Raw genomic sequence first — 13279 nt, forward strand, 5'->3', positions numbered from 1 at the left:
AGTTGAAGATGGTCAAACCTAGATTACTACCTTGAGGAACATGGTGCAGTGTGGTGTTGAGATGATTGGCCTCTATTTTCCACAACGATTGGCCTTTGTGCGAGGTGTGAATCCAGATGTTGGTGAGGTTTCTGTCTGACTCCTATAGACCAACCTTGCCTGGGACCCTTGATGCCTTATTTGGTCAAAAACTGTCTTGATGCCAAGGGAAGTCCTTGTCATTTACACCTCCAGAATTCAATTGTTTTGTCCATTGAATTTGGAACCAAGAGATCTTGACAGAATGCAAACCGAGGATCAGCAAATAGGTAATTGATTAGTAACCATTCCATTACCTTGCTGAGGCTAGTAGCAAGTTGGATGGGTTATTGGCTGGAATGGATTCATCCCATCTTTTTTGCGAACAGTAAAAATCTTGACAATTTCCCACGTTGATGGGAAGATGCTAGTCAGGCAGCTATTACTGGAACAGCTCGCCTAAAGGCATGGCTAATCCTGATGTACAGATTTTCATTACAACAGTAATTATGTTATTGATGTTCATAACCTTTGCTGCATCCCACGCCTTCAGGTTTTTTCTTTTTTTTTATTTTAAAATATACTTTATTCATAAAAATATCTTTATATATGCATACTCACAAATGCGGTTCAATTCTGTACTGCAACATATCAGAGAAACAAACATTAACGTTTGATTCTATCTAAAAAAGCCAAAGGCATTTCTTACTTGAAGCAGATTATATTTACCTGCAATTGAGGCCAATAACTGAAAAGACCCCAATTTAACTTAAAACAATTTCAGGCAGTGGTTTTTCCCCACTGCATCTTGGCAGAAGCTATAGTGCATCCCTCAGCACATAGCCCAGGACATTTGAATGTGCTAGTCTGCAACGCTCAGCTGAGGTTAATTCCTTTTTCTGGAAGACCAACAAGTTTCAGGCAGACCAAAGAGCATCTACTACTCTGAGCTGATGGTCCTTCAGGCACAGTTGATGTTTGTCTTGGTGTGTCTCCTGGGGAACATACTGTAAAACACAGAGCTCTGCATCACGGAATTACTCGGGACGGACCTCAACAAAAACCACTCTATCTTTCTCCAGACTTCCTTTGCAAAGGCACATCCCAGAAGGGGATATGTGACAGTCCTTTCCCCCTTGCAGTTGCTTCAAAGGCAGTGTGCAGTGACACAGACAGAGCAGGCGTACAAGAAATTCTGGCTGGAGATTGACGGATGGCAGGAAACTCAGAAGAAACTGACAGAGATTACGCTCCAGGCACTTCTGGATGAACATTATTGCAATTTTTAAAATTCATTCACTTGGGTGCACTGTCTATGGCTAGGCCAACATTTACTGTCCATCCTGTCTGCTCTTCAGAAATGGTGATGAGCAGTTCTTTAACCACTGCAGCCCACTTGTGGAGATACACCTACGATGCTGTCAAGGATAGAGATGCAAGATTTGACCCAACAACATTGAAGGAGCAGTCATATGTTCCGAGCCTGGGCGTTAAGTAACTTAGTGGACTATTTTGATATATCTGCTGCTTTTGTCCTTCCAGAGGTGGAGTTGTAGGTTTGGAGGGTGTTGTCAGAGGAGCCCTGGCAAATTTCTATAGTATATCTTGTAGATGGTACGCACTGCTACTACTGTGTCAGTGGTGGCGAGAATGAGTTTTTGTGGATCTGGTGCTAATTAAATGGGCTGCTTTGTCCTGAATGTTGTCAAGTTCCTTGAATGTTGTTGGAGCTGCATTTGTCCAGTCAAGTGGGAGTATATCATCAGACTCCTAACTTGTGCCTTGGAGATGGAAAGCTTTGAGGATTCAGAAGAGGAGTTACCTGCTGCAGAATTCCTATCCTCTGACCTGTTCTTGTAGAGACAGTATTTATATGGAATGTCCAGTTCAGTTTCTTGTCAGAGGCAGCTCCCTGGAAGCTGACAGTGGGGAATTCAGTGATGTTGATGCTATTGAATGTCAAGGGGTGATGGTTAGATTCCCTCTTATGGAAGGTGGTTATTGACTGGCACTTCGACAGAGTGAATGTTAATTGCCCCGCCTGCAAATTGCCCAGGTCTTGCTGCATTTGGACATTGACTGTTTCATGACACGAGGAGCCACGCGTGGTACAATCATTGACGAACATTAGCATTTCTAGCCTTATAGTGAAGATAAGGTCATTGATGAAGCAGCTAAAGACGATTGAGCCGAAGACAATCCATTGAGGAGCTCTTGTGAGAAGTCTGGAGCTGAGATGACTGATCTTCAACGACCACTACTAACTATGTTTTTACCAGGTATGACTCCTACCAGAGAATATTGCCGTTTCCCATTAACACTTGTCTTATTAAGGCTATCTGATGCCACACTCGGTAAAATTCTGCATTGATGATAAAGGCAGTCACATTCACCTTACCTCTGGAATTCAGCTCTTTTGTCTGTAGAGCCTGTAATGAGTTCAAGAAATGCTTGGCCCTGGCAAATCAATGAGCATCAGTGAGCAGGGTGTTGCTTAGTAAGTGTTTGAAAGCAGTCTTGTCCTGTCATCTCATCACCTCTTTCATCACTTTACTGATGACTGAGAGTAGATTGACCGAACAGTAATTTGCTGGACCAAACAGAAACAGAAACAGAAACTCCTGTAGAAACTCAGCAGGCCTGGCAGCATCTGTGGAGAGAAAACAGATTCAGCGTTTCGAGTCCGGTGATCATTCTTCCAGACTGGGTTGATTTGTCCTGCTTTTTGTGCGCATGGCATATTTGGGTGATTTTACACATTGCTGGCAAGATGCCAGTATCATGGCTGGACTGAAATGTGGAGGTGCTGGTGTTGAATTGGTGCAGACAAAGTCAGAAGTCACACGACACCAGGTTATAGTCCAACAGGTTTATTTGAAATCACAAGCTTTTGGAACACTCCTCCTTTGTCAGGTGGAGTAATTTCAAATAAATCTGTTGGACTTTAACCTGGTTTTGTGTGACTTCTGACTTTGACTGCTTGGCTAGGGAGTGTGGTGAGTTCTGGAGCACAGGTCTTCAGTACTATTGCTGAATGTTGTCAGGGCCCACAGCCGTTACAGTATCAAGTGCCTTCAGTGAATTGAATTATCTGATGACATACCTGCGATGCTGGGGACTTCTTTGAGCTTTGTCTGGATTGTTTCTGCATTGGCCAATATTAGGAAGTGGGAAATACTGATCTAATAAATTACCATTAGGCACTCTGTTTGAAACAACAAACAAATCGGCAGCTCAACATAGTAGCCAAATATGAGCACTGTTTTATTTACACTATATCGTATATGTACTCTGTTGTGTTGTATTTATAAATATCATTTTAGGTAAAGACTGATTTGTAAGCGTTTGATGACAGTTATGCAAGAAGAATTTTAAGTGTCATGAAGTAAAGGAATCAATAAACAGGCAGTTTTTGATTTTGTTAGCGATAGCTCTGCAGAGTTTCATTGTTTTAATATCATGATTCAAATTTGGGTAATCCAGAACTCCTGTTGTGGCAAAGTTGTCAGACTCTAGCACTTTCAGAATTAGAAACCTAACAGAGGGATGGCTGTGACAAACTGAAGTGCCAGACTTGTAACTGCAGATTAGCCAAACTTGTACATCCATTTCATATGACCATGCCTGTTAATAGGAATGGTGTTAGACCACGCTTGGGTGCAAAATCAAGGCAAGCCTGAAGCAGAGGTTGCAAAATGGTCTTGGCCTCACTTTGAATGAGTATGCGCTAAAGGGCATTTACAATGAGGTTGAAACTGGACTGTTCTACTGGCTTTTACAAGATTGTTGTTCAATGTTTAAAGATGAAATGGGTAATGGCAGAAAGCAAGGTGCTGTTATGGCCTGTACTAACATTGATGGTGCTGGAAAAGGTGCAGCCTCTTGTCAGAGGAAAGTCCAAGATGCCATGTTGCTTTGTGAATGTGAGTGCACTATCCACAGACTATGAGGGTAACAACCATGTGGATGACCTCCAGCATTATTGAGGACTTGATCAGAAAAATGGACAAATTGAATTAACTGAAGAAAAGAAAAGTTATCACCCTGATGACCATGGAAAATCCAATGAATGTGTGCTCACTGCTTGTTTCCACAGCTGAAGCTCCAAAGATCATAGTGCACTGGCATTTCTCACTGCAGCACAAAAACACTGAAAACATGTTTGAACACACTGACAACATGGTGGGCACTTCTGAAGACATCATGCAAAGTAGAAAAGATTACTGAGTTTAACCTGAGATCACAAGGTGTAGAGCTGGATGAACACAGCAGGCAAAGCAGCATCAGAGGAGCAGGAAGGCTGACGTTTCAGGACTACACCCATCAGACTTTCTGAGGAAGGGTCTAGCCCGAAATGTCAGCCTTCCTGCTCCTCTAATGCTGCTTGGCCTGCTGTGTTTATCCAGCTGTACACCTTGTTATCTCAGATTCTCCACTATCTGCAGTTCCTACTATCTCTTGAGTTTAACCTGAGTTAACTTGCAACATTCTTCAAAGCCTTTTATTGTACATGGTGAGGCCACTGAAAGGTGTAAGCAAATTTTAAAAAAAGAGATATTGTCACATATTTACTGTGTCACTGTTTTGTCTTTTTTTAACATGAGGTGCATTTGAAAACAAATTAGTTCACAATGGTGGGGGCAGGTATGGGGTTTGGAGTAGGTGGGAAGTGTTAGGCAGGGGGTGGCTTCCTTGACTGTTTTGATGCTTTGCTTAAGACACATTCATGGGAGGGACTCTTGAAATTCAAATGATCATGTTTTTACCACATCATTGTCATGTTGCACTTGCACTTTTTGCATTGACAATGTTCAGGACGCAAACCAGCATTTGAGCGATGACCATGTAGTCAGTTAAGCTTCACATGGAAACAGAAAAAAGTTTAGGGTAGTTTTAAAATTAATTGTAGATGTTACCAGTTTCTTATAAAATGACATTTCTGAAATTGAATTGATTCAGTGTGGGCAGATGTACTGTGTGTCGTACTGAGACCAGAAATACGCTAAGTTCAGTTTTGGTCTGTTGCTGAATTAACTGTTCTCAGTTGGAGATGGGACGTTATGAAATTACCATCAGTATCCATGTGGTAACAATTTGCTGGGACCTGTGTTCCTGGTGCTGCCTAGTTACCCTTGCAAAAAATTGTGTGTGTTTATTGATGTTGGGTGGGCAAAGGGATAGGGCTTGGCTCAGATACCCTTTGCAATCATGTACCTGAAGGATGTTTAGCATCTTGATTCATACATGAAGATTAGTCCGTTGCAAAGAGGTACCTTGGTTATTGTACCAAAGCTGAAATCAGCTTGTTTCAGGTGTAATAATAAACAATTGGTTAAGAAAATTCAAAAATTTGGCACCTATGTTCAAATGTGTTGTGTTTGCTAATATTCCTTATATGAAATAATTAATATTTAAATATTTCTCTGAATATATTTTTGGTAGGATTTATGCTGTGAAGTCCTAAAAGGAATAGAATATGCACAGTGGGAGTACTGCATCCCAAGCGTTTGGGATGATCAATGGACACCGAATGCCTGCACTGAGGGATTATTCAAGAATGACTTCTTCAGCAAACAATAAAACCCTTGGCATGGCTTCAGAAAATTCTTCTCCAAATGAGAATAAAAAGCCAGGTAGCAACAGCCATGCTGGTGTTGTACCTCAGAGGACACCAACAGAAGATGCAGTTCACTTAATGTGTATCAGTCCTAGTAGACAAAATATGTTGGAGGAATTCCAAATTCCAAACAAGACACATAGCCCTAAACCTGCTAAGCAGAGCTTCCTGCTCAAAAATCACAACAATAAAGGTAAGTGACAACACAAGATCATTTCAATATCTATTTTGGGACTGCAAACTGTCTCCAATAACATCTAAATGTTGCGAAAATGAAAAATGTATGACTTTGGCGGTTATGGTCAGTTTGTCGGAAATTGCTTAAATCTGTATGCTTTGCAAACTGAAGTTATTGGAAGATAAACATTTTTATTGAGTTTAAGCTCTATTGAAGTCCACGTGTAGCTAAAGACCAGCTCAGACAGGAACTGATTCGTTCAACTACCATTTTACTCCCTGGATTGCTTGAGAATTTCCTTTTGGTAATGCAGTTTCAGGTTGAAGTTTGGAAGTAACCTATGTTCTGTTCGATGAGGGCAGCAGCAAGCTTAGTGATCACTGACTTAACTGTGCATCTTAAGAGGTGAGGTGAGACAAATATTTCTTTGTTTACATGTTCATATATTTCTCAGCAGTAATATTTGAAAGCAACAAGAGGGTATTGGTGCTTGGTTTACTGATCTGGATATATCCTTTCTTTTAACTTGCACTTCTGTTATGTGGTTGCTCTCCTATGAGCTTCTTTCATGGTCTCCATTCCTCCACTTGCAAATCCTCTCTTTTCCTTTCCCCCTTGCTTGCCTTTCCACTTCTCTGTTTATTCTCGTCCTTTTCCCTCCACTTCTCTCTATCTTTCTGGGTACAATTCCACGGCCAACAATATCCCTGGTATATTATTGCAAGCATCTTTTCTTCATGTGTCTGTGCAGATAATGATTCCAGTTAGGCTATCTAACTGATGTGGGAGACATTATGATGAAGCCTGTTCCTGGCTGCCCTAGCAAAATTGTGCACGTGCACACTTGCATTATAACAGGAGTTACTGGATCCAGAACTTTTATTGGTCATGTATGCTAAGACTAATTGTAGCAGATCCATTTTCTCCTTGGCTGTGTCGGGTTCTGTTCAGTGCAATCATTTATTTTCTGATTTTTAAGTTGTTTGAATCACTCCCAGATCCTTGATTCTCGATGCTGGACTTTTTTAGGGAATGTGAAATAAAGAGGCAGTAGACAGGTGTTTCGGTGCAAAAGAATCTTTGCATTTATTTAAAATACGAAAGCTAAACACAATACAAGAAAATGCAATAAACAAAGAAGTTGACACAATTAACTCTGCAGAGAACAGCTAATACTTTTAAATACACTATTAGCTCGATCAGCACTACAAGAATGCTATGCTACTGACACACAAAGACAACAACAGTGCTTAATTTTAAACTCTTTAATCAGAATTCCTACCCTTAGGGTTCCAATGCACTGTCACCACCCGCCTTCCCCTACCTGCTAGCTAGGTTGGAACTTTGGGGTGTTGGGAGTTTAAGCTCAGCGCTGAGAAATGCGGTTTTGAAGTGTGCCTGGCTGTTGACGCTCTTGCTTTCGGTTCACTTGGTTTGGAACAGGCCTGTGATTGGAAGCTCTTGTTTGGATAAGGATTTCACTCCTCTCAGATGTCCTTTGTTCCCATGATGCACTTGGTTCAGCTTCCATGCCAGCCTCTCGATTCTGATTCTGTTGGTTGTAGCGTTGGAAGCTGCTTCTTGGGGGTGGAAGTCTGTGAGGAAGCTGTTTGTGCAGAAACTTGTTTTTGAAAAAAAGGTCTCCTCTCAGTTGAGATCAGGGCTAGCAGTTATACTGACCATGTGCCCTATTTTCTCTTTTCAAATCTTTAGCTTTCTTCAAGCTCTTGATGTTCTCTCTTGAAGTCAGTCGGCTCCCTGATGGCTAGAGTACATGTGGATGGGTTTTGATTGAGGTTGGAAGTAGGCCACATACCGCCTGCCCGTGGACTAAAAGCTGTCGCAGGCTAGTGTCTGAGATAACAAGGTGCACAGCTGGATGAACACAGCAGGCCAAGCAGCATCAGAGGAGTGGGAAAGCTGACGTAGACCCTTCTTCAGAAAATCGTGCTCCTCTGATGCAGCTTGGCCCACTGTGTTCATCCAGTGCTACACCTTGTTACCTCAGATTCTCTAGCATTGGCAGTTCCCACTATCCTTGCAGGCTGGTGCCTGTTGGTTTCGGGCCTTTTTTTTAGAGAGGAGGTGTAAATTGGGATTTCAGGCTGTACAATAGTCCCCTGTTGAAATCTCCATTCCCAGGCCCTGCTGAATGTGTATTTTCCACAGAACTCAGCCCAGCTGTCCTCTTTACTTTCAAAAGTTTGAAAAATCTAAGGCTTAGTCCAGTATTTTAGATGTTGGGGATTTTTACTTGATTCTGCAGTTCAAAGCAGCTAACTCAACACTGATCAGAGATCCTGCCCAGAACCTAGTTGGCACGTTTGGAGCAATTTTGAGTTGTCGTGTTCACTCACCAAACATCGGAGTATTTAGTCTGAAAAGCACTTACCACATTAATTTGTTGGTTGCCAGATTGAGGATTGCATGAATATGAATCATCATCATAAAACAGATCTATGCAGTGGCAGCAGAAAAGAGAAGAATAAAAGAAAGAAGAAGGAAAGTAACTAGTGAAGCAGATGAGCTCAGGCTGGAGTGTCCTACTCCACTGCCATCTTGAGCAGATTACTCCTCATCTTTAAGCTATAAGAGGATGACAACCATGTAATATTGCGAGAACTGCATGCCTTTGATTGTGAAGAAGGGGAAGCAATTATTACTGTATCAACTGGTTCATCAGGTTACTATTACCCTTTTAATCTATGGGCCTTTGTTTGAATACATGCCAGAATGTTGGAATAAAAGTCTCTTCCTTTGTTGATCACGAGGCTTTGATTGAAATGAGTTTGCAGCAATCTCAACTCAGTTCATTGTGCAAGTGAACCAAAAAACAGCGAAAAATACATCTAAGTGAGCACATTTTGCAGCATTAGTGCTAGACACCAAGATCACAGAACAGTTAGGTGGTCAAATGGAAGTGTTCCACTGGTGCTCTTCTGAAGTTTTAGATAAGGCATCCTGTTTGGCAGAAAAGAGGCAGCGTAATTCTGTCTACCTTTTGTAAATATATTGATAAGAGTCGGAAGCAATATTGATTTGGATTTTTCTGAAGTGTGTCTCCTGTCAGATTCTTCCCATCCCCTTCAACGATAAATATTTTTGTCCTCAAGATGCTGGAAATATGAGGTGGTAGGAAAGAAAGTAAACAAGGCATTTGCAGTCAGCAGCCTATCAATTGTGGATCCCAGCAGGTACTGTTAATATTTAAAGAGAAATTCAAGCAGTCAGTGTCCAACTGAAATAAATTGTGCCCAGAAGTCTTAACTGTTTAAAACAAATGAGTTTTACTCAGCATACTGTGTGAGAAGAATTGAATACAAAAGTGGCCAGAGGGGTGATGTGCTTCAAGTGTACAGGGCGCGAGGGAGAACACAGCTGGAGAATTAGGTACAGTATTGTCTCCTTATTAATAGGTGGATGTAAGTGAATTGGAAACCATTCAGAGAAGGTTTACTGACCTAAACCTAGAATATGTGTCATGTGTTATCTAAAGAGAAAAGCTTGGACATATCTGATGGAGTTTAGAAGAGGTAACTTGATTGAAACAGATAAGACCCTAAAGAGTCTTCTTGATTAGATGCAAGTGAAAAAAAATGTTTCCTCTTGTGGGAGAATCTAGAGTGAGGGATCACTGTTTCAATGTCTTCCATTTTAGACAGCGATAAGGAGAATATTTTCTTGCAAAGGGTTGTGAGTCTTTGGAACACTTCTTCAAAAGGCAGTGGAAGCAGAGTTTGAATATTTTAAAGTCAGAGGTAAATAGATTATTGATAAGCAAGGGCTGAATGATTATTGGGGTTGGTAGGAATGTGGAGTAAGCTGATCAGCCATGATCTTAATGAATGTTGGAGCAGGTTTGAGGAGCTGAATGGTTTAATTCTGCTCCTAATTTGCAAGTCTGCATGTAAGTAAAGCAAACAACTGAAGGGTCTAGGCCCGAAACGTCAGCTTTTGTGCTCCTGAGATGCTGCTTGGCCTGCTGTGTTCATCCAGCTTCACACTTTATTATCTTGGATTCTCCAGCATCTGCAGTTCCCATTATCTTTGACACTATTAAATAAACAATGTTTTAGGAGAATACTTACGCCTTAGATTGAAAATCATATACTTTAACGAGACATAAACCTCAATTTTTCCTTGTGAATTTTCCCAGAAAGCCTTTTGGTTAATCAGGCTCTTGAAGGTGCCTTTATTTCCAGAGGCCAAACTATAATTCCACCCCTGCCAGGAATTCACTTCCAATCTCCTCAGTTGCTATTCTCTGAGGTATGAACTTTCTTGGTCCTCTCTACAAGCCTCTAGCTAAATTACCCTCTACTTTGCCATGCGCTCCTTATAAGGCTTCACTACTGTCTTGCTTGAGACCTATATCTAGAAATATTGAAGATTTCTGACAGCCATTTTGCTTCAGGCCTAAACTGCTTTACAGCTGTTAACAAAAAGTTTTTTTTCTGAAGAGGGGCTTACGCACATCAACTCAGATTCTGTTCACTCCCCCATAGCACCAAAATGAATCCACTGAAAACAATGTAAAAACTAGCCGCAGGAAGCTGGACACTTCAGTGCTGTTTGACTACGGTGGCCTTCATGACCCCATTGTATATAAAATTCCATATTTCCAGTCACAGATGAGGAACAATGAAAGGTTAGGATGAAATGAAGTGCAAAAGATCAGAGGGACCTTGGTGTGCATGTCAATAGATCCTTGGAGGCAGCAAAATAGGTGGATAAGGTTCTTAAAAAGGTATGTAGGATGCTTGCCTTAATTAGTCAAGGCATTAAATACAAGAGCAAGGAGGTTTATGATGGAGCAGTATACAACGCTAGTTAATCGCAGCTCAAGTACTGTGAGCATTTCTAATTGTCACACATAGGAAGGATGAGACTGCATGAGAGAGGGTACAGAGGAGTTTCATCAGACCATTGTCTGGGCTGCAGCTTTGAGAGAGAGTGGATTGGCTGGAGTTGATTTCCATATAGGAGGGAATGTTGAGGGGGTTTCTGATTGAGTTGCACAAAGTTTTTGAAGGGTACTGACAGGGTAGAATAGGAGCAAACTTTTCTCCCTAGTAGGGGATTTCTTTGATTTTTACAATAACTAGAGTAACTTTAATGTTATGCTTTACAGTTTTGGACATCCCAGCCTGGGGAAAAGACCTCGCCTATTTATCCTAACCATGCCCTTCATGATTTTATAAAACTGTGTAAAATCACCCCTCAGTCTCTGACGCTCCAGGGAAATAGCCCCAGCCTATTCAGCCTCTCCCTATAACTCAAACCCTCCAACCCTGTCAACATCTTTGTAAATCTTTTCCGAAACCTTTTAAGTTTCACGACATCCTTCCTACTGGAGGGAGACCAGAATTACATGCAATATTCCAATATTGGCCGAACCAATGTCCTGTACAGCCGTAACATGACCTCCCAACTCCTATACTCAATGCACTGACCAAATAAAGGCAAGCATAATAAATGCCTTCTTCACTATCCTATCTACCTGCAACTCCACTTTCAACGAACTATGAACCTGCACCCCAAGGTTTCTTTGTTCGGCAACACTCCCCAGGACCTTACCATTAAGTGTATAAGTCCTGCCCTGATTTGCCTTTCCAAATTGCAGCACCTCACATTTTATCTAAATTAAACTCCGTCTGCCACTCCTTGGTCTATCAGTCCATCTGATCAAGATCCCGTTGTACTGTGAGGTAGGCTTCTTCACTGTCCGCTTTTAGTGTCATCTGCAAACTTAGTAACCATACCTCCTAAGTTCACACCTAAATCATTTATAAAAATGACAAAAAAAAACAGTGGACCCAGCACTTGTCCTTGTAGTGCACTGCTGGACATAGGCCTCCTTTCTGAAAAGCAACTCTCTACCACTACCATAGACAAACAGGAGGCTGGAGGAACACAGCAGGCCAGGCAGTATCTGGAGGAAAGGAGTAGTTAACATGTCAGCTATTACCCTTCTTCAGGACTAGTTGTCCATCACCACCCTTTATCTTCTACCTTTGAGCCAGTTCTGTTGCCAGAATAAAAAAGTGTGGAGCTGGATGAACACAGCAGGCCAAGCAGCGTCTCAGGAGCACAAAAGCTGACGTTTCGGGCCTAGACCCTTCATCAGAGAGGGGGATGAGGAGAGGGTTCTGAAATGAATAGGGAGAGAGGGGGAGGCGGACCCCGTATCCATCTTCAGTTCACCTCCCCCTCTCTCCCTATTTATTCCAGAACCCTCACCCCATCCCCCTCTCTGATGAAGGATCTAGGCCTGAAACGTCAGCTTTTGTGCTCCTGAGATGCTGCTTGGCCTGCTGTGTTCATCCAGCTTCACACTTTGTTATCTTGGATTCTCCAGCATCTGCAGTTCCCATTATCTCTGTTGCCAGTATGTTTACTTTGTGAATGCTTTGAAAGTACATTTTATTAATTCAACCTTCTACATGCCCTTGTGATAGGCTACCCTTCCTTCAGATTAAGTTCAGCACCTAGCAGGCCCCCTGATTTTGGTCTTCAGTATGATTTTGCCTCTGTAAGTGGTGGTGCTCCCTTTTGTCATGCAATGACATTTTCACTGCAAAACTGGAATTTTCCCAATTGCATTGTTGCTAATCCTCTGGAGAACAGAATTGTGTCAGGAGGCCACAGTGTTTCTGGAATGAACCGGAAAAGTAATTTGCATTTGGGATTTATGTAGAGATGGGAGCAGAGGTCCCTTTCTGCTGGAAATATGCCTGAAGAACACAATCTTCTATGGGTCAACCGTCTCTAACTGAAGCTTACTGTAAAATACAATATTAAAGCTACCCTAGTTATATTAAAAATCAAATGAAATCCAGACACTTCCTTGTTTTGAGACATGATCAAATTACGATTCTATTACTCTGGGACGAGATCAAAAATTGACAGAATATTAGGAAACTGTGAAACTGTTTTTTGGAGTTAGGTTGGAATGAGGAGATGTGCAGAGTGAGGGGGACCCCAATAAATAATTCTCAAACTGTTTGGGAGCTGCCAATCAGTTAGGAAAAAAAGTGAAAAAGTGGAATAGTGGTAATGAAATTTGACAAGCATGAAATTCTGCTTCTGGGAAGAAACACTGAGCATTGGATGTGGTTAATCCATAGCGTTAAAGCAGGTAATGATGATGCTTTTAATCTTGTTATTTTGCTGGATTCTGAATCAGTATGAAATTAAATTCTGGCTTGAGGCAGAGTCTTGGCAGTGTTGTGGGGTAAATATTCATTTAGATGTTGGACCAATACATTTCTATAGGTAGTGAGATTCAAGAAGGTGCGTTAAGGAGCTGCTGGTGTACTGTTTCTATCACACCAAATTTGACTGTAATCTCAGTTTGTCCAACTATTGTGCAGCACTAATGAAAAAAGTAAACAAACATTAATCAACATGTCCGAACATAAGGTAAAAGTCAGAGGAAGCCATGGTCACCCTGTATAATTTTAATA

The 13279-nt window shown here is 41.5% G+C and overlaps 1 protein-coding gene across 1 annotated transcript in view; it reads left to right on the plus strand.

The window, feature by feature from the left end:
- LOC125456066 (zinc finger protein GLIS1-like) overlaps positions 1-13279 on the plus strand; it is a 372527-nt gene that overhangs the window by 3823 nt on the left and 355425 nt on the right. Inside the window, exon 2 of the mRNA XM_048538732.1 lies at positions 5461-5828. Coding sequence (XP_048394689.1) covers positions 5495-5828 — 334 coding nt within the window. The 5' untranslated portion in view covers positions 5461-5494. The remainder of the gene's footprint in view (positions 1-5460; positions 5829-13279) is intronic.

This window comes from Stegostoma tigrinum, chromosome 8 (genome assembly GCF_030684315.1).
Source record: "Stegostoma tigrinum isolate sSteTig4 chromosome 8, sSteTig4.hap1, whole genome shotgun sequence".
Lineage (NCBI taxonomy): Eukaryota > Metazoa > Chordata > Chondrichthyes > Orectolobiformes > Stegostomatidae > Stegostoma > Stegostoma tigrinum.